Here is a 23,135-nt window from a genome sequence, read left to right as displayed (position 1 = left end):
ATATTAGGCCATAGAAAATGTGTGTTCTTAAAAGATATTGCTTAGAAGATATTGCATTTTTTGGTAAGAAGGGTGGAGATGAAGAAAGTACTGGACCCGCACCCACATGTAGTGATTAAGAATCCAGAAGGATATCTCAGCTGCTAAAGTCCCCTTTGAGGAGCATGGGGACTGGGAAGAGAAGCCTACATAGCACCAGAGCTGCAAAGAGGAGCCCGCATAGCATCTGGTGGTGAAAATCAGTGGGGACTTTGTCTGATTGGGAGAAGAAGGTATCTGCTAGAAGCCCAGGTGTTCTCTTGAAAAGTCAGTACAAAGGATCTTGTTCTCAGCCAATCACCTGGGGCTACAGTAAAGGGAAGATGACTCAGGTCATACCAGAGTCATACAGAGAAGATCTAAGTGAAGAGGAGAGATATGGAGTGTAAGCCACTGAGGTCCCAGTGCTGAATCCTTATTCCATACTGCCACCAGATGCCATCTTCCAGGTTCGAACACTCTTGTTCTTACAGCACCAGCCTGGGAAGTGCACTAAACTAGTCCTCCAACTACTGGTGACTCCACCCTGCTGAGCTTGAGTCCTACAGAAAGGTCTGCCAGCTGCACTCAACAGGAACATTTGGTGTCCTCTTTTTCTGGAGAAGTTCTTATTGAGGACTCATACAGATATTCAGCTGTGTAGTTTTGGAACAGGAGCCATTTTCCCCCCTCACGTGCATAGTCAGACCTCTGCCCAAGGAGCACTCACTTGACCTGTTTTTCTGACTCCTGGTGGCCCCGCTTTCTAAGTTTGCTCCTGCAGAGAGGACAGCTGACTGCACCCAACCTGAACCTGTGACGCACTTTTCTGGGGAGGTTAGGGTGAGAGACTCAGGCAGAGGATGAGTGATATGGCTCTGGAGTAGGGACCACTTTCCTTTATTGCCTGCCTGACCATGCTTCCCTCAAGCAGGAGACCCACTAGCCCCATCCTCCTAACACTGGTTGCCCTGTCCTATAGAGCTTGCACCTGGTGGAAGAGACAGCAGATTGCAGACAGCCTGAGCCCACTCTACAGTTTTTCTTTGGAAGGCTCTCAAGGAAGACCAGGCAACCTCAGGAGGGTGTGGAGTGGTCGACAGGTGAAGGTGGATCTCAGGATGCCTTGGGTCTTTTACTGATCTTCCCCTGGCTCAGAGCTGGAGAAAGCCAAGCCTTGTGCACAACTTGACCTATCCTATGCACATCCACACCCAGTACAGGCAGGCATAATCAACAAATCACATGGTGGCTTCAGACAGGTAGCCTAAGGCTGGTTACAGGCAGTGTCTGACATCAACCTACACTGGAATACCACCTAAGTGGGAAACAACACAACCAGTAGTGGGATTCATACCACACTAGAGCTTGATCTAAATATCCACACAAATGGCACACCCAAATGGAGTTCCAGGCAGGGACCAAAACCTGCTGGGAACAACTTTTCCTTGGGGGGCAGCCTCAGCACAGTGGCCCATACACCTTGATTGAAGTTGATTCTTATAGTCAGCCAGCCAGGGGATTAACTCCATGCACAAATAACCAGCAGCATTCAAGGCTTAACTACAAGAGGAGAACATGCATAACCCACATAAGAGACATTCCTGGAGCACCTAACTCAGGTGAGCTGGAAGATTTTGCTACTGAGCCCCACAAGACACTATTAACATAAAACCACCCTAACACTTTTAGGGGTCATAGCAGATCTACCTATTATAGAGAGACAAACACAAAAAGGCAAACAAAATTGGAAAACAAAGAAACATGCCCCAAATAAAAGAACATTAGAAATCCCCAGAGAAAAAAATTAAACTAAATGGGAGCAACCAAAATATAGATTGAAGAGTTCAAAACAATGGGTTTAAGGATGCTCAAGGAGCTTAGGAAAACATGGATGATTTCAGTGACAACTTAAACAAAGAGAACATTAAAACCATAAAAAAGAACCAGTCAGAAGAAGGAAGTAAGCAAGATATAGATAAGCTGTTTGAAGAAATAAGGACAGAAAACTTCCCTAGCCTGGTGAAGAAAAATGTCACATGAGTTCAGGAATCACAGAGAGTCCCAATCACAATGAACCTAAAGAGATCCACACATCATGATAAAAATGGCAAAGGTTAAAGACAAAGAGAGACTCTTAAATGAAACAAGAGAGAAATAGTTAGTTACTTACAAAGAAGTTCCCATAAGGTTGTCAGCTGATTTCTCAACAGAAACATTTCAAGCCAGAATGGACTGGCATGAAGTAGTCAAAATAATGAAAAGCAAGGACCTGAACCCAAGCTTACTGTGTGTGCAGCAAGTCTATAATTTAAAATTGAGGGCAAAATAAAGACTTTCTCAGCATTGCAAATAATGTTAAAGAGGCTGCTTTAAAAAGAAATATAGAGGGGAGTGGGAGGAAACAGGTGGAGGAAAAAAAAGCAGTAAGTACCTATCAATAATAATCTCAAATGTAAATGGCTTAAATGCTCCAATCAAGACATAGGGTAGCTGAGTGGATAAGAAAGCATGACCAATATATATGCTGTCTACAAGAGAACCACATCAGGACAAAAGATTCACACAGGATGAAAGTGAAGGGATGGAAAAAATATTCCATGCAAATGGGAAAAAAATAAAAAGCTGGTGTAACACTACTTATATCTGACAATATAGGATTCAAAACAAAGGCCATAACAAGAGACAAAGAGGGTCACTACATATTACAAAAGGAATCAATCCAACAATCGGATTTAACTCTGGCAAACATATATGCACCCAATATAGAAGCACCTAAATATATATAGACTCCTATAGTCTTGGTGGACTTTAAGAAGAGATTGACAGTCCAGCTGGGCATGGTTCAGCGGTTGAGCATCGACCTAGGATCCAGGCGATCAGGGTTTGATTCCCGGTCAGGGCACATGCCCGGGTTGAGGGCTGCAGCCGATCAATGACTCTCTCATCATTGATGTTTCTATCTCTCTCTCTCCCTCTCCTTTCCTCTCTCTGAAATCAATAAAGATATATTTTTTAAAAAAAGAGATTGACAGCAATACAGTCATAGAAGGGAACTTTAAAACTCCACTGTCATCACTGGATAGATCTTCTATACTCAAAAATGACTTATCTGATAAGGAGTTAATTCCCAAAATATAAGGAACTTATGCAACTCAACACCAGAAAGACAAATAATCAAATAAAAAAATGGACAAAGAACCAAAATAGATATTTCCCCAAAGAGAATATAGACTGGCCAATAGACATATGAAAAAATGCTCAATGTCACTAATCATCAGAGAGATGCAAATTAAATCTCCAATGAGGCATCACTTCATTCCTGCCAGAATAGCTACCACCAATAAATCAAAAAACAAGTGCTGATGAGAATGTGGAGAAAAGGGAACCCTAGTGCACTGTTGGTGGGTATGCAGATTGGTGCAACCACTGTGGTAAACAGTATGGAGTTTCCTCTGAAAATTAATAATGGAACTGCTTTTTCACCCAGTGATTCCAGTTCTGAGAATATAAACCAAGAATCTCAAAACACCAACCAGAAAGAATATATACACCCCTATGTTCATAGCAACATTATTTATAATAGTTAAGATTTGGAAACAGCCCCCAAGTGCCCATTAGTAGATGAGTGGATAAAACAGCTGTGGTGTGTTTACACAATAGAATACTATGTGGCTTTAAAAAAGAAGGAACCTTTTGCAACTGCATAGATGGACCTGAAGATTATTACGGTAAGTAAAATAAGTCAGTCAGAGAAAGACAAATACCATATGATCTCACTTATATGTAGAATCTAATGAACAAAATAAGCAGATGAGCCTAGCCAATGTGGCTCAGTGGCTGAGTATCAATCCATGAACCAGGAGACCACAGTTCGATTCCCAGTAAGGGCACATGCCCAGGTTTCAGGCTTGATCCCAGTAGGGGGTGTGCAGGAGGCAGCTGGTTAATGACTCTCTCTCATCATTGATGTTTCTATATCTCTCCCTCTCCATTCCTCTTTCTGAAATCAATTAAAAAATATTTTTAAAAATAAGCAGATGAACAAACTAGAAACAGAGGCATGGATACATAGAAGTGATTAACAGATCTCAGAGATGGGGGTGGTGTGGCGACTGGATAAAAAACGGTAAAGAGATTATCCAAAGAAAATACATGCATATTCCATGAACATGGAAAAAACTGTGATGAAGACCATTGGTAGGGGCAGTGGCTGGGTGAAGTTGGGCAAAAGGTTGGTAAATGGAGGACATCTGTAATAGTGTCATGATAAAGTAATCCCTGAACACAGATAATAGTGTGGTGAAGGCTTGGGTGGTGGTGAGAGGGTCGGGTAACAGGTGGAGGGGGTCAATGGGAAATAAAAAAGCGGGACATCTGTAATATTTTCAACAATAAAGATAAATTTATAAAAAGATTAAGAGAAATGTACTAGTCAGAAATTAAGAATACAGTATCTGAAATAAAGAATGCACTAGAAAGAATCAACATTAAGTTAGATGAAGTAGAGGATTTAATCAGTGTTATGGAGGACAACATAACAGAAAACACCCAACCAAAGCAACAACAACAACAACAAAAATTTATGTGAGAGAAGTCTAAGGGACCTCTGGGAAAACATCAAGCATAACAACATTTGCATCATAGGGGTGGCAGAAAGACATCAGAAAAATCAAGGGATTGGGAACCTGTTTGAAGAAATAATGGCTGAAAAATAATCTAACCTTTTAAATGAGAATGACACACCTGTCCAGGAAACACATAGAGCCCAATCAAAATGAACCCCAAGAGGCCTACACCAAGAGACACCATAATTAAAATGGCAAAGGTTAAAGATAAAGAGAGAATCTTGAAGGCAGCAAGAGAAAGACAATTAGTTACCTACAAGGGAGCTACCATAATGCTGTCTGCTGATTTCACAACAGAAACATTTCAAGCCAGAATGGATTGGCATGAAGTAGTCAAAATAATGAAAAGCAAGGCCCTACAACCAACACTACTTTACCCAGTAAGGCTATCGTTTAAAATTGAAAGCAAAATAAGGAGATTCCCAGACCAAAAAAAAAAAAAAAAAAAATGCTAAAGGAGTTCATTAACACCAAACCAGTATTGCAAGAAATGTTAAAGGGTCTTCTTTAAGAGAAAAAAATAAAAAATAAAGAGAAAGAGAGGAACATAGCTATAAAGAATAAAACAGCAATAAAAACATATCTATCAACAATTTAAATGTAAAAACATATTAGATGCTCCAATCAAAAGACATAGGGTAGCTTAATGGATAAAAAACCATGATCCATATGCAGTCTATAAGAGCACACCTCAGAAAAAAAGATACACACAGACTGAAAGTGAAGAATGGATAAAAAAAATATTCCATGCAAACAGAAACAAAATACAAGCTGGTGTAGCAATACGTATGTCAAAGAAAATAGGCTTCAAAACAAAGGCCATAGCAGGGACCTTACATAATGCTAGGGATCAGTTCAATAGGAGAATATAACCCTTGTAAACATATATGCACCCCACATTGGAAAACCTAAATATGTAAAGGAAATTTTGATAGACATAAAGGAAGAGATCAAGAGCAATACAGTAAGAATAGGGAATTTTAACACCCAGTTGACATCAATGGACAGACCTTCCAGACAAAATATCAACTAGGAAACCATGGCCTCAAATGACACACTAGACCAGGTGGGTTTAATTTATGTTTTCAGAGCATTTCTCCGCAAAGCAGCAGAATATACATTCTTTTCAAGTGCACATGGAATGTTCTCTAAGATAGACTACTTTTTAAGATACAAAACAAGTCTTAATAAATTCAAGAAGTTTGAAAACATATCAAATGTCTTCTTGGACCACAAATTATGAAACTAGAAATCAGTTACCAAAAAAAAAAAAAAAAAAAAAATCTGAAACACAAACACATGGAGACTAAATAACATCTTACTAAACAATGAATGAATCAACAATGGCATCAAGGAAGAAATGAAATGTTACCTTGAGACAAATGAAAATGAACACACAACAACCCCAAATCTATGGGACACAGCAAAAGCAGTTCTGAGATGGAAATTCATAGCAATACAGGCATACTTCAAGGAGCAAGGAAAATCTCAAATAAACAATCTAAACTTACACCTAAAATAACTAGAATAGGAACAACAAACAAAGCCTAAAGTAGAAGGAAAGAAATAATAAAGAATAGAGTGAAAATAAATGGCATAGAGACTAACAAAACAATACATAAGATTAATGAAACCAAGAGCTGATTCTTTGAAAAGGCAAACAAGATTGACCAGCCTTTAATCAGACTCATAAAGGAAAAAAAGAGAAAACCCAAAAAATAAAATCAGAAACAAATGTGGGAAAGTTATAACTGACACCACAGAAATACAAAGGAGTGTATGAAAATATTACAAACTACTATCTGCCCAAAAATTGGACAACCTGGATGAAATGGATAAATTCTTAGAAATATATAATCTTCCAAAACTGAATCAGGAAGAATCAGAAAATTTGAGTAGACCGATTAGAACAAATGGGACTACATCAGACTAAGGAAAGGAAATCACAAACAAAATAAAAAGACAACCCACTGAATGGGAGAACGTATTCACCAGTGATACATTTGATAAAAAGTTAATATCCAAAATTTATGAAGAACCAAACAATCCAATTAAAAAATGGGCAAAGGACCTGACTAGATGCTTCTCACAAGAAGATTGCCAATAGACATTTGGAAAGATGCTTAACATCACTAATCACCAGCGAAATGCAAATTGAAACCATAATGAGATATCACCTCACACCTGCCATAATGGCTATCATCAGTAAGTCAATAAACAACAAGTGTTTGTGAAAATGTGGAGAAAAAGGAACTATTGTTCGCTGTTAGTGGGAATGCAGATTATTGCAGCCACTATAGAAAAGAATATAGAGATTTCTCAAAATATTAAAATTTTAACTGCCTTTTGATTCGCGATTCCACTTCTGGTAATATATTTGAAGAAACAAGAAACTCTGATTTAAAAAATATAGGCACCTATATATTAATTGTTGCGCTATTTACAATAGCCAAGATTTGGAAGCAGCTCAAGTGTCTATCATTAGATGAGTGGATAACAGTCTTTGGTACATTTACACAAGGGAACACTGCATGGTCATAAAAAATAAGGTAATTTTACCTTTTGTGACAGCATGGATGTACCTAGAAGGCATTATGCTAAGTGAATTAAGCCAGTATGCAGCTGTAAAAAAGAAGGATCTCTCACCCTTTGGGACAGAAAGAATGGACCTGGAGAATATTATGCTAAGCAAAATAAGCCAGTCCAAGAAAGATAAATATCACACGATCTCACCTATATGTGGAATCTAAGGAACAAAATAAATTGACAAACAAGATAGGAGCACAGACATGGAAGCATGAAACAGAGTGACAGAGCTCAGAGGGAAGGCAGAAAGGAGGGTGGGAAGATGGGAAGGAGGACAAGAAGATATTGACCAAAGAACTTTTAAGCATATATGTACAGTCCATGGACACAGAGAATAGACAGGAGGACTGGGGAGGGGTGGAAGATGGGGGAAGGGGGATAAAGGGGAGAAAATGGGGGACATCTGTAATACTTTCAATAAAATAAATCTTAAAAAAAAAAAAAGAAATAAGCCCATGAGAGAAAGGTAAATGCCATATGATTTCACTCATATGTGGAATGTAATGAACAAAATAAACAAATGAAGAAAATAGAAACAGGATGATAGATACAGAGACCAGACTGACAGCTGTTAGTGCAGAGAGGTTTTGGGGCCTGGATGAAGTAGGTGAAGTGATTAAGCAAAAATAGAAACAGAAAAGAGCATGGTGATTACCAAAGGGAAAGTGGGGTGGCATCATTTAGAAAAAGGTAAAGGGGGATAAATGGTGACAGAAGGAGACTGACTTTGAGTTGTGAACACACAGTACAATATACAGATGCTGTATTATGGAATTATACATATGAAACCTATATAATTTTATTAGCCAATATGACCACAATAAATTCAATAAAAAATTTATATAAGGGATTAAGATATAGCCTGGCAAAATTTTCAAATTTAAAGAAAAAGTCCTACAACAGTGAATTGGGTAAAGTGCGTCACCTTCAAATGAACTAAACTCAGCTTGGCCACAGTTATTTTCCTCTACAGAACAAAATATTAGAAAATAATGGAGTCATAGCATAATCATATAGTCTCCATCATCATCATCATCATCATCATCATCACTAACATTTACTGAGCACCTAGTTGAACTCTAAGCACTTTTATCATCCAAAACCTTAGGAGGTATATATTATTGTTGGTCCATTTTACACATAAGGAATGGTATACAGGGAGGTTGGCTTGCCCATTTTCAATAATGGAGCTGAAATTCAAACCCAAGCAGCATGATTTCCCAAGGCCATATTTTTGCTGCTTATATCTTCAGAGCTTTAAAAGGAAAAAAAAATTGTGATGCAGAGAGCTTACCATTAATGTGTGCCACAGTTTAGAAAATATGCCTCCCATCTATGTGTTTATATAACTTCTCAAAGTCTTCCTCAATTACCAAGCTTTTAATCACAACAGGAAATTACATAAGAAACGGACTGGTGGTAGGCATCAAACTACCTAAAACCTTAGAACTAAGAGTTTAAAAGAAATAACCTCTTGAAATAACCTCTAATAGAGGAGTCTAAATAACAGATTTTACTTGGGTAAAAAATGCTAAGGCCAAAGCAATTTTATATGACACATTTTTAGAAAGAAGCCAGACCTGTTCATGAGGCCACCTGTTGACTATCATTGTCAATTTGGACCTGTCTGGCTTATGGGAGTGTCCACCAAAGTAATTGGCTTATATTCACCACCAACAGGAATCCCCAGTTTGAGGTGCATTAAAGAAGGAAACAGCAAACAGCTGAATTGTGATATAGCACAGCTGTGGAACAGCTTAATGATATAGCATGGCTGTGAAAAGAGCACTGCTGTTAGGAAACCATGAGGTAAGGAAGCCCTGGGGCCATGCTTCGCTCCAACAGGAAAACAGTACTCTGCTCCTCACTGATTTTCTCTGCTCTACTCTCTGACCTCTGCTCTGACCTGCACTGGTCTGCTCCCCTGTGCTCTGGGGTGACATCTTTGGTGTTTCAGCTCCAGCCAAGGAAACACAGTCTTCAGTCTTTGGTGGAAAGGGAAAATGCTCTCAGAGTAGGGGAACTGACATATAAACGGAAGTCCTCCCTGGTCCCCGATTCATTTCTCCTTATGCAAACAAGGACTCTGAATTCTCACAGTTTAATTGCTCCAAAAAGCACTGTCCTGATTGGTTGGAGTGGAGCTGCTCTGATTGATCAGTGAAGAAGCTAGTGGGATATAGCTATGCAGCTCTGACTGGATGGGGAAAGCCTCAGTCCTACTAGTGCAGGAAGGCTGTTCAGTGCAGAAGGAAGGCATCTTAGTGCAGGTTTCTCCCTGAACTGTAGTTTTTGTGAGAGGTCCCTGTATAGAAATTGATGCTAGCAACTTGAGGCCAGTTGGCCCCCCAGGACCCCTTGTTAGCAGGTATCCGCTTTCTTAGAGTCATATGGAGGAATTAGGTTGCAGTTTCTGATGGTGTCCTCTCTGGCCCTGGCTATTTCTTCCTGTATTATACCTTACTTCTCAGTTCCATTTTATTTTTGTCTTTCAGGTGAAACTAAGATTTGCTTCAAATACTACCATGGAGTGAGTGGAGCCTTGAGAGCTACCACCCCAAGTGTCACAGTAAAAAACTCAGCAGCTCCTGTAAGTCTCATTCCTTTCTCTTTAGTCAGACCTAACTCTGTGCTTCTTTACTTTTCCATGTGCTATTGTATTTGTATGTGTGTGTGTATGTACATGCATCTCAAAATAATAAAGAGGAATGAGATCTGAAGACAATCGTATTAAAATGCATACCACTTTTTGTTAAAGAAATGTTAGAGAAGCTTCGGTAGAGAGCCAGATGTTTCTAATAATCTCATGCTTAATCACAGTGAATAATAAATCTTTCTTTGGAACATATTTTTAAATTTCTTGGTCTCAAATATTTACATTTTCATATGCTTTAATTTCTTTTTATGCTTATAATTAAATGACTGATTTTAGTCAGAATTATAAAATGGTAGGCCTAGAAAAGACTAAAATCTCTGGTTCTTTTTATTTATTTATATAAATTAGGAAACTGTTCAAAGAGCTTAAGTACTTAAGGACACACACTTAGCTAATTGCAGATTAGGGTTTAAAACTATGTCTTTTGTTCCTTATTCTGTGGCTTTGATCAGTAATATAGTAATAGCATCTTTTCCTAAGTTAGTCTAGTGCTTTTTACCTTAGATGAAATGTCATTTCTATCCTTTTTGCATGAATTAAAAATTAGTTAATGGGGGAGACTGAATAAAAAACAGTGAAAACTATGTCATGCTAGTATAAGTTAAAAAAAGATGTTTTTTTCCCTATTGGGGAGGGGGAGTGTACTTGAAATGAAATATGAATGATCAGAAAGTACTTTGGCTTGAAAAGATACCATTTTTCTCTCTTACAAATCAGTTCTTCAATGTGCCTAAGGTGAGCAAGTTGAGTCCTTGGTGACAGTAGCTTCAAGCCCGAAGCCAATTTGCCTCCATCCTGAGTAGAGCAGAACTGGACACTGACTTGGGGCAGGAGATGGGGAGGAGCATCAGGGCTTACTTTGAGCAGACACACAGCATGGGGTCAGGGATAACAAGAGGGACCATGTGCACTTTTGATTGCTGTACCACTTTCTGTACACTAGCCATTTAGGTTGAAAAGTAATGTCATTTTACTGGCTGGGACAAAACTCGTGTGTGGGAATTTGCCAGAATCATTCTTCTAGGCTCATTCATATAGGCCATCCTCAAAAGAGGGTACCTGGAAAAGCCTAAGAGGTCCTGATACATGTAGCCAATTGTGAAAGCATGGGGATCAGTTAAACCGAAGCAGCAAGGCTGGAGATGGTGCTGAATTAAACCAGAGATAAGGTAAAAGGCATTGAACACAAAGCAGACAGAGAAGGAAGGAGTCTAGAAGTGGAGTTGAGCCAATTTAGAGAAAGTTTTCTAGATGCAAGCTTGGCTGGCTTTTGCCATGGAAGTAAGTCATGTGATATGGGGCTGCTGATGCCTGGAACAATGGCTTATGTCTAAGAAGAGGAAACACCATATGAGGTGCTTTGATCATATTATTCAGGAGATTGCATTGATTCTGTGTCAGCACTCACCCCACCCCATTTTTGTGTCCCATGTGTACTGCCATTGCTTATACTTAAAACTTAGACATCTTGAAATAATTTGACATGTTGCTGTTCTGATTATCATCTTCACAATGATTTTCTCACATAAATCAGTAGACACTTCAGTGGACACTTTAATGTACATTCCACTTTTTAATAAATTTATCTTTATTGTTGAAAGAATTACAGATATCCCCTTTTTCCTCTGATTGACTCTTTCTATCCTGCACCCACCCCCCACCCCAGGCCTTCACCACACTATTGTCTGTGTCCATGGGTTATGCATTTATGCATATAAATTCTTTGGTTAATCTCTCCCCACCCACTCCCCACCCTCGCCTTCCCTCTGAGATTCTTCAGTCTGTTCCATGCTTCTGTGTCTCTGGATCTATTTTGTTCATCAGTTAATTTTGTTCTTTAGATTCCACATATAAGTGAGATCATGTGATATTTCTACTTTTGTTTCTCTTATTACTCCTCATGCATATGAGAGCTAATTCATAAAGCCCATGTGACGCCAGGGGTGACAGAATAGTCATCCCATTTCCTCACTGGAGATGAGCACTTAGAGTCCTGTGGTAGAAGGGAACATGAATTTTCCTGCAAGAAAGTATTTTAATGTGCAGTTGGGTTTTACAGTAAACTTTTAGTGGTCCTTATTGTTCTAAACCATGGTTCACTTTTCAAAGGAGTTTTACTTGCATTATTCTAATTGATTCACAGCACATTTGTGAGACAGGCAGGAACTGTCAATTTGGTTAAGTGACCACTTGGCTAGAAGGCAATGGAACCAAACCAAACCTAGATTATATTTTTTGCAACTCAGTTCAGTTACTGCTATATACTAGCAACCTTCTGGGTTAAATAAACCTATGCAGTTTGATCTGGGACTTCAACACACTGTTTCTAAGGGAAAATGCTATTCAAGTGTCCAAAAATTAATTTATCAATACATTTGAGTATCTGCTTTTATTTCTTTTTAATTTTTTATTTCTTTTTTTTTAATTCAAAATATTACAGATGTCCCCCTTTTTCCCCATTGACCCCTTCCACCTACTTCCCACCCCAGGCCTTCACCACACTATTGTCTGTGTCTATGGATTATGCATATATGCATGTAAATTATTTGGTTGATCTCTGTTTTAAAATTGAGGATTGCTGGTGCTACAGTAATGTCTTATGAAGAGCTGGTTGTCTATGGCTATTATATTATGTCCCAAAAGTCACTGAGTAGGTTTGTGACAATATACTAAAACTGTAATTTTTGAAAAGGGGGGATGAGATATCAAATGCTCCCTTAGTATAACCAGTACTTTAATGATTTGAGCTTAGCAGGTTATCAATATGTATTAGTTCTTTTTCTCATTTCCTCATTCTGTCTTATCCTTTTTCCTACTGATATTTATTGAGGTCCCTGTTATCAAAGGAGATTGTCATCTATCCTCATCTTTCCAGGACTCTTACTTATTTTAGTCTTTAAAAAAATTACAGATATTTATTTTATCAAACAAAACACTGAACCTTTTTTAGCATCAGATTATTTAGTTTCTTCATTTCACTTGTAATATATGAAAATATTGTCACCACCCTTCTATGAATGATATTGTCCCATGTTATCCTTTCATTAGCTATACTTTGCTGGAGTTGGTCATGTACTTTAAAAATTTCAGGTTGCAGACTCTTCACTTTCATTATGACTATACTCTAGGAAACCACAGACTCTACATTTAACGTATATCCCTTCTTGTATTAGGCAAAAGCATATATTTCTTGGCAGGAAGGACCATATTTTCTTTTGCCATTAAGCCCATGTTTTCAAACTCTATTCATTTAGTACTCCTTCAAATTTTACTAAGTCTCTATTATATGCAGATTACTCTATTAGACATGGAAGGATGCAAAGATGAGTAGAATATAATTGCCTTTAAATAATTTGTAGTCCAATGGAGAGATGATGCATGCACATTGATGAATAAAATTCAAGGCAGAGTGTGATGGGACCTAATAGTCTTCATTCCAGTTAAACTGCTCCTTCTTCTACATCTCACTAATCAACCAACACCGCCACATTCCCTTGAGTAGAAAGAGGGAAAAAACACTTTCCTGTTCTGGGTAAGACTGTGGCAGAGAAAGTTTACATGGTAAAGCCTCCTTCAGGGCCATGAGCATAGTCTTAAGGTATCCATAAGTTGACTCTACCAGTAACTTTCTGTAATGCTTTTTTTCTCTCCTAAACATGTTTTGATTTTTAAAACCATTTTCTTTTCCTCAGCCCTTATGGGACTAATTTTTTGTTGTTGAATTTATTGCGGTGGCATTGGTTCTCAAAACCACACAGGTTTCAAGTGTACAACTCAACAAAACACCATCTGCATACTGCATCATGAGTTCATCACCCAAAGAAAAGTCTCTTTTCCTTCCAATTTATCCCCTCTTTTCCCATCACAATGTCCACCCACCACCCTTTTGCTCTGGATATCACCACACTGTTGCCTGTGTCTATGTGAAAATATATATTTTTTCTTCCATAATCACTTCACCTTCTTTCATCCAGGCCCCCAATACCCCTTCCCTCTGACAGCCGTCAGTCAGTTCCATGTATCCGTGCCTCTGTTTCTATTTTGTCATCATTTTATTTGGTTCATTACATTCCACATATAGGTGAGATTATATGGCATTTTTATTCCTCTAACTGGCTTATTTCACTTAGCATAATAATCTCCAGGTCTATCCATGGTCTCAGAAAAGGTAAGTTTTTTCTTTTTCTTTTATAGTGTCCAGCAGTATTCCATTGTGTAAATGTACCACTGCTTTCTTATCCACTCATTTACTGATGGCATTTGGGCAGTTTCCAGATCTTGGCTATTATAAATAATGCTGCAGTGAACATAGGGGTGCATATATTCTTTCAAATTAGTGTTTCAACTTTGCTCAATTATATTCCAGAAGTGATATTGCTGAGTCAAAAGACAGTTTCATTTTTAATCTTCTGAGGAAACTCTATACTGTTTTCCATAGTGGCTGCACCAGTCTGCATTCCCACTGATAATGCACGAGGATTCCCTTTTCTCCACATCCTCACTAACACTTGTTTGTTGATTTATTTGTGATAGCCATTTTGGCAGGTTTGAGGTGATATCTCATTGTGGTTTTAATTTGCATCCCTCAGATAATTAGTAATGTTGAGCATTTTTTATATGTCTATTGGCTATCTGTATGTCCTCTTTGGAGAAGTGTCTATTCAGGTCCTTTGTCCATTTTTAAATTAGATTGTCTTTTTGGTGTTGAGCTGTAAAAATTTTTCATATACTTTGGAGATTAACTCTTTATCAGATGTATCATTAGTAAATATGTTTTCCCTCCCGGCCAGACATGGCTCAGCTGTTGAGCATTGACCTATGATCCAGGAGATTGCAGTTCAATTCCCAGTCAGGGCACATGCCCAGGTTGTGGGCTCGATCCTCAATGGGGGGCACACAGCAGGCAGCCCATCAATGACTCTCTCATCATTGATGTTTCTCTCTCTCTCTCCCTCTCCCTTCCTCTCTCTGAAATCAATATACATATATATACATATATATATACATATATATATGTATGTTTTCCCATTCAGTGGGTTCTGTTGTCATTTTGTTGATTGTTTTGCTTTGCAAAATAGTTTTAGTTTGATGTAGCTCCATTTGTTTATTTTTCCCTTTCTTTCCTTTTCCTTAGAGAGATACAATGGCAAAAATCTTGCTATGACAGATGTATGAGATTTTACTGCCAATGTTTTCTCTAGGATATTTATGGTTTTGCAACTTACATGTAAGTGTTTTATCTATTTTGAGTTTATTCTTATGTATGTTGTAAGTTGGTGGTCTATTTTCATTTTTTTGGCATCTACCTGTCTAATTTTCCCAAATACTTATAGAAGAGACCATCTCTACTCTATTGTATGCACTTGCCTTTTGGTCAAATATTAATTTAACATAAAACCATGGATTTATTCTGGGCTCTCTGTTCAGTTCCACTGATAAATATGCCTGTTCTTAAGCCAGTATGAGGCTGTTTTAGTTACAATGGCCTTGTAGCATAATTTGATTTCAAGTAGTGTGATACCTCCAACTTTTTTATTCTCAAGATTGCTGAGGCAATTCGGGGTCTTTTTTGGTTCTGTATAAATTTTTCAAATATTTGTTCTACATCTGTGAAATATGCTATTGTGCTGTATCTATAGATTGCTTTGGATAAGTAGGAACATTTTAATGATGTTAATTCTACTATTCCATGAACACAGTATATGCTTCTACTTACTTGTATCTTTCTCAAGTTTTTTCTTCAGTGTACTGTAGTTTTCAAATACAGGTCTTTTATGTCCTTTTATTATGTTGAGGTATGATCCCTCTAGTCCCACTTTGCTGAGAGTTTTTATCAAAAATGGGTGTTGGATTTTATCGAATGCGTTATCTGCATCTATTGATATGATGATGTGATTTTTATTTTTCAATTTGTTAATGTGATATATCATGTTTATTGATTTGCAAATATTGTACCAGCCTTGCATCCCTGGAATAAACCCCACTTGGTCATGGTGTATGATCTCTTTCATATATTGCTGGATCTGATTTGCTAATATTTTGTTGAGGATTTTAGCATCTATGTTCATCAGGGATATTGGCCTATAATACTCTTTCTTTGTAGTGTCTTTATCTGGTTTTGGAGTTAGGCTAATGCTGGCCTCATAAAAAGAGTTTGGAAGTATTCCTTCCTCTTGGATTTTTTTAAATAGTTTGAGGAGGATAGGTGTTAATTCTTCTTTGAATGTTTGGTAAAACTCCCCTGTGAAGCCATCAGGGCCAGGGCTTTTGTGTGCTTGGAGTCCTTTGATTACTGCTTCAGCTTCATCAGTAGTTATAGGCCTATTTAGACTTTCTGACTTTTCCTGATTGAGTTTTGAAAGATTGTATTTTTCTAGGAATTTATCCATTTCACCCAAGTTGTCGAGCTTGGTGACATATAATTGTTCATAGTATTCTCTTACAACCCTTTGTATTTCTGTTGGGTCATTTGTTATTTCACCTCTTTAGTCTCTGATTTTGTTTATTTGGGTTCTCTCTCTTTGTATCTTGATAAGTTGGATTAAAGGTACATCAATCTTGTTTATCTTTTCAAAGAACCAGCTCTTCGTTTCATTGATCTTCTGTATTGTTTTTTAGTCTCTATGTCATTTGTTTATGCTCTAATCTTTACTATTTCTTTCCTTCTACTTACTCTGGGATTTTTTTGTTGTTCTAAGTTTATAAGTTGTAGAGTTAAAGAGTCTATTAGAAGTTTTTCTTGTTTTTTGAGGTAGGCTTGTAGTGCTATGAACTTCCCTCTGAGGACTGCTTTCATTGTGTCCCATAGATTTGGAGTTGTTGTGTGTTCATTTTCATTTGTTTCCAGGAAATATTTTATTTCTTTCTTAATCTCTTTTGTAACCCATTCATTGTTTAAAAACATGCTTTTCAGTCTCCATGTGTTTAAATATCTTTTAGTGTTTTTATTGTAGTTGATTTCTAATTTCATGCCATCCTGATCCGAGATGATGCTTGATATGATTTCAATCTTCTTGAACTTGTAGAGACTTGTTTTGTATCCTAACATGTGGTCTATCTTTGAGAATGTCCTGTGTGCACTTGAGAATAATGTATATTCTGCAGCTTTGTGGTAGAATGTTCTGTAAATGTCGATTAAATCCATCTGATCTAGTGTGTCATTTAGGGTCACTGTTTCCTTGTTGATTTTTTGTCTGGAAGACCTATCCAGTGAAGTCAGTGGGATATTCAAGTCCCTGAGTATGACTGTATTGCTGTTGATCTTTCCCTTAAAGTCCTCTAGAAGTTTTTTTTATAAATTTAAGTGCTCCTATATTGGGTGCATATAGGTTTATCAGGGTTATATCCTCTTGTGGATTGATCCCTTTAGTATCATTTAATGACCTTTCTTGTCTCTTGTTATGGTCTTCATTTTGAAGTCCATTTTGTCAGATATAAGTATTGCTACCCCAGCTTTTTTTTTTTTCATTTCCATTTGCATGGAAAAATTTTTTTCCATCCCTTCACTCTCATCCTGTATGAGTCTTTTGTTCTGAGGTGGGTCTCTTGTAGACAGCATATATTTGGGTCAAGTTTTCTTATCCATTCAGCCATCCTATATTTTTTGTTGGAGCATTTAATCCATTTACATTTAAGGTTATTATTGAAAGATACTTATCTACTGACATTCTGTTTCTTTATAGCTATGTTTCTCATTCTCTTTATTTCTACTTCTAATTATAGCAGTCCCTTTAACATTTCCTGTAATGCTGGTTTTGTAGTGATAAAGTCTTTTAACCTTTTTTTTTTTTTTTTTTTTGTCTGGGAAGCTCTTTATTTCACCATCCAGCTTGATTGATAATCTTGCTGGATAGAGTAGTCTTGGTTTTGCAATACCTTGAATACTTCATGCCATTCCCTTCTGGCCTGTAGGATGTCTGATGAGAAAAGTGTTTGTTTTTTTATAAAACAATGCAAAATAGATGTATTCATAGGTGAACTTTTTCAAATGATTGAGTATAGATAAACCTGGTACAATTTGAACATCTTAGAGGGGAAAAAAACTTCTAAAATAATTTTTATTAGCCCCCATAACACTGAAAACAGAACTGGTATTATAGCACTAAATTGAAAATCTACTGAAAAATCTTATTGATGAATATAAATATAGAAACCTTAAGTTAAATATCGGCAAATATATTTCAAAAGTACATTAAAATAATTTCACTACCTGAGCCTTATACCTAGGCTGTAATGTTGCATTGATATTCAGAAAGCTAATATTACCAAAATAATCTATTAGAAAATTTCATCATCCTCTTCATAGATACAAAAGGACATCTGCCATTTCTTTCAATAATGCCACTGCTGGTACTTTTAGAATCATGTTAAGTAATAGTGGTAGATTGACTTCTTTGTCTTGGATCAACTTTAATGAAACCATTTCTAGTGCTTCACTGAAATAGAAGAAAAAATAAGAAAATTCACTTCAAACTCAATGGAAATAGGAGATGAAAATAGATTTTAAAAGCCCTTGAGATAAAATCTACAGACAATAAGAGTTTTTTTAAAAAAAAAAAAAAAAGAAAATAGAGAAAAGTAATAACCAATGAAAAACAAAATTAAAATATTTTCTAATTAAAATAATATACTTGATGCTAGCAGGTCCCATTGTTACTTTGTTCAGCCATGCCCCCACCTAGCCTGCAGGCACAAGCAAGTGCCAAATCTGAGTCTCCATAAACTTGGCTAAGAAGATTCATCACCACTCTACTCTAGTGATTACCTGAGGGCCCACTAAACCAAACTTGCACACCAGCCCAAACCTGTTCAGTGGCTGCTTCTCACAAACAGCCAGTCTCGGCCCATGTGGCAAAATTTTCTAAAATGTCTCAAAAGTCTGCAAATGCCAAACAAGCAACAACTACCCTTGACATAGCCTTTCCTCTTTCTAAGTGGCCCCAAACCCAGAATGAGAGACAGCTGGTCTGGGTTCACAGCATAACCTCTTCCAGGTGCCTCTAAACCAAACAAAGGCAGCTACCAACCACAGATCACATTTAGTTCCTATGAAGTGGCCCTAGGCTGGGCACAAGAAGGAGCTGACCTTGACTTATGCCAGATCCACTACCAAGAGGCCCCCAAACCAATGCACCTGGTGACCAGCTTCAGAACACACCAGAGGACCATACAATTAGCTCCACAAATGACACACCCAAAGGGTGGACTCTTCAGGCACCAGTGCCCCCCTAAAGCAAGTTATATTCCATGGCCCAGCCCCCACCCAACAATTCATCCAACAGCTCATGGTCAGTTCTCACAGTCAGTCAGCATGTTGGGTCAGTCTTACCCACTGATATGCCAACTGCACTCAAGGCTAAACTACAACAAGAATACACATACGACCCATGAAAAAGACACCCTTGGAGCACCCATCTCAGGTGGTCAGGGAGGCTGTGCCCCTAGGCCACATAATCACTTATTACATAAGGCAAAGTTGCCAATATGGGGAGATGTAACAGATCTACCCAATGCATAGAAACAAACACAGGAAGGCAGCCAAATACAAAGACAAAGAAACATATCCCAAATGAAAGAATAGGACTAAACAAGATGGAGATAAGCAATCTACCAGATTCAGAATTTCAAACAGTGGTTACTAGGATGCTCAATGAACTTAGGGGGGAGAGTAGATAAACTCACTAGACACTTTAACAAAGAGATAGGAAACATAAAAATGAAGCTAGGAAACAGAAAAGACCCAGTCAGAAGTGAAGAATATAATAACTGAAATAAATAATACATTAAATGAAATAAATAACAAATTAGATGAAGCAGAGGATTGAATCAGTAATTTTTAAGACAAGGTAAAGGAAAATACCCACACAGCAGAAAAAAAGGAGAAAATAATTTTTAGAATTGCTTAAGGGACCTCTGTGACAACATAAAGCATAACATTCACATCATAAGAGTAAAAGAAGAAGAGACAGAGCAAGCAATTGAAAATCTATTTATTTGGAGAAATAATAACTGAAAACTTCCCTCACCTGGTGAAGGAAATAGATATACAAATCCAGAAAGTGCAGAGAATCCTAGAAAAGATGAATCAAAAGAGTCGCAAACATCATAATTAAAATGCCAAAGATACAAACAAAGAGAGAATCTTAAAACCAAGAAAACAAAGGCAGTTAGTTACCTAGAAGGTAGCTCCCATAAGAATTTTAGTTGGCTCTCAGCAGAAACTTTTCAGGACAGACAAGATGGACATAAAATATTTATGTGATGGAAAACAAGGACTTACAATCAAAATTACACCACCTAGAAGGCTATCAATTAGAATCAAAAGACAGATGATAATATTTCCAGAAAAGAAAAAGCTAAAGGAGTGCACCACCACCAACCCAGTATTAAAGTAATGTTAAAGGGACCTTGTAAAGAAGAAGAAGTAAAAAACAAACTTTCTAAAATATGAATAATAAAATAGCAATAAGTATAATCCTATCAATAATTACTTTAAATATAAATGGATTAAATGCTCAATAAAAAGAAATAGGGTAGATGGATGGATAAGAAACCAAGACCCATACATATGCTACCTACAAAGGACCCACATTAGATTAAAAGACACATACAGACTGGAAGTAAAGGGGTAGAAAATGATATTTCATAAGAATGCAAATGAAAAATAAAAAAGGAGTATAGCAATATTTATATCAGATTAAATAGACTTCAAAACAAAGGCTATAATAGGGGACAAGGAGTTTTCATAATGATAAAAGATCCACTCAACAAGAGGATATAACCCTTGTAAACATTTCTGTACCTAATGGAGAAGGACCTAAATATATAAAGCAAACACTGATGGACATAAAGGGAGAGATCAAGATGAATACATTTATATTAGGAGACTTTAATTCCCCATTGTTATCAATGGAAAGTTTATTGAGACAAAAAGCAACAAGGAAATATTTGCTTTAAATGACACATTATGCCAAATAGACTCAATTGTTATTTTCAGGGCATTTTACCCCAAAGCAGCAGAATATACATTCTTTTCAAGGACACATGGAACATTTTTCAGGATAGAACACATGTTAGGCCACAAAATTAGTCTCAACAAATTTGAGGACTATAACTTACATCAAACATCTCTGTCACAATGGTATGAAACTTGAAATCAATTACAAAAAAAAAGTAAACTGAAAAACACAAAAACACATGGTGGCTAAATATAACACTACTAAATAATGAATAGGTTACCAATGAGATCAAGGAAAAAAACAAAATATATCTTGAGACAAATGAAAATGAAAACACACATAAAAACAAAATCTATGGTACACAGCCAAAGAAGTTCTAAGAGGAAAATTCATAGCAATGCAGGCCTACCTTAGGTAGCAAGAATAATTTCAAATAAGCAATCTAACCTTACACCTCCAGGAACTAGAAAAAGAACAAAGCCCAAAATGAGTAGAAGGAGGTAAGTAATAAAGATCAGAGCAGAAAAATGTGAAATGGAGTCTAAAATATACAAAAGGCTGTTGAAAACAAGAGTTGGTTCCTTGAAAAGATAAACTAAATTTGTAAACCTTAACCACACTTGTGAAGAAAAAAAAAAGAGAGAGGATTTTAATTAATGAAATCAGAAAGAGAAGTGACAACTGAAACTAAAGAAATACAAAGGAATATAAGAAAATTCTATGAAAAATTATATGCCTAAAATTGGACAACCTGGAAAAATGGACACATTTTTAGATAAATATAATCTTCTAAAACTGAATTAAGACTAAACAGAAAATTGAAACACACAAAAACTATTAACAGGATTGAATCAGTAATTTTAAAATCTTAAGAAACAAAAGTGCTGAACTGGATGGATTCACAAATGAAATTCACCAATCATTCAAAAAAGATTTAAAACCTAGATTTCAAATTATTTTTAAACATTGAAGAAAACTGAAGGCTCCTGAGCTCATGTTATGAGTCCACCAATGCCCTGATTCCAAAACCAGACAAAGACATTATAAAAAAAGAAAAGGAAGAACATTGTAGGCCAGTATTCCTGATGAACATAGTTACAAAAATCCTCAAGAAAATATCAGCAAACCAAATTCAACAATACATGAAAAAGATCATATACTATGATCTAGTATGATTTATTCCTGGAATGCAAGGTTGATTCAATGTTCACAAGTCAATTAATGTATCACTTAAACAACAGGATGCATAAAAATCTTATGATCATATAAATAAATGAAGGAAAAGCATTTGACAAAATTCAGAATCCATTTATGATAAAAACTCTCAACAAATAGAAAGAAAATACCTAAACATCATAAAGGCCATCTATCACAAACACATGGCTAACAACATACTTAACAGAGAACAGTTAAAAGCCTTTTCTTAAAATCAGAAACAAGGCAAGACTGTCCACTTTCGCCACTCTTACTCAACATAGTATTGAAAGTCCTAGTTACAGCAATCAAAAAATAAAAAGAAATAAAATGCATTGAAATTGGAAAAGAAGAAGTATCATTATTTGCAGATGACATGAAGAGAACTCTAAAGATTCCACCAAAAACTACTAGAACTGATAAGTAATTTCAGTAAAGTAGTAGGATACAAAGTAAATATTCAGAAATTATTTGCATTTTTATACACCAACAATGAAATCTCAGAAAGTGAAATTAAGAAAATAACCCCATTTACAATTATATCAAAAATACATAGGAATAAACTGAACCAAGTTGGTAGATGTGTACTCAAACAAATAAAAGACATTGAAGAAAGATATTGAAGAAGATACAAATAAATGGAAGCATATATTTTTGTGAAGAAATAACATTGTGAAAATGTCCATATTACCCAAAGCAATCTAGAGATTCAATGAAATCCCTGTCAAAATACCAATGGCATTTTTCACAGAACTAGATAGAACCCATCATCCAACAATTTATATGGGACCACAAAATACTCCAAAAAGCCAAAGCAATCTTGGGAAATAAGAACAAAGAGGTATCATACTACCTGATATTAAACTATACTGCAAGGCTATTGTAATCAAAAGAGCATGATACTACATAGAAATAGACACACTGACCAATGGAACAGAATAGAGAGCCCAGAAAAAAGCCCACACCTATATGGTCAATTAGTCTATAACTAAGGAGGCACGAATATACAACAGAGTAAATGAAATCTCTTTGGTAAATGGTGCTGGGAAACTAGACAGATATATATAAAAAATGAAACTACGCCACTTTTTCACA

The 23,135-nt window shown here is 36.6% G+C and overlaps 1 protein-coding gene across 6 annotated transcripts in view; it reads left to right on the top strand.

Annotated features, from left to right (window-relative positions):
- HECW1 (HECT, C2 and WW domain containing E3 ubiquitin protein ligase 1) overlaps window positions 1–23,135 on the top strand; it is a 584,554-nt gene that overhangs the window by 298,018 nt on the left and 263,401 nt on the right. For all 6 annotated transcript variants that reach the window (XM_081147958.1, XM_081147956.1, XM_081147957.1 and 3 more), the window contains one exon: window positions 9,728–9,822. In XM_081147958.1, the coding sequence (XP_081004084.1) occupies window positions 9,728–9,822 (95 nt within the window). The remainder of the gene's footprint in view (window positions 1–9,727; window positions 9,823–23,135) is intronic.

The sequence above is a fragment of the Miniopterus schreibersii genome (genome assembly GCF_964146895.1).
Source record: "Miniopterus schreibersii genome assembly, chromosome: 9".
In the NCBI taxonomy this organism is placed as follows: domain Eukaryota; kingdom Metazoa; phylum Chordata; class Mammalia; order Chiroptera; family Miniopteridae; genus Miniopterus; species Miniopterus schreibersii.
The sequence above is the reverse complement of the archived record's forward strand: the minus strand, read 5'-3'. Positions and strand labels throughout refer to the sequence as shown.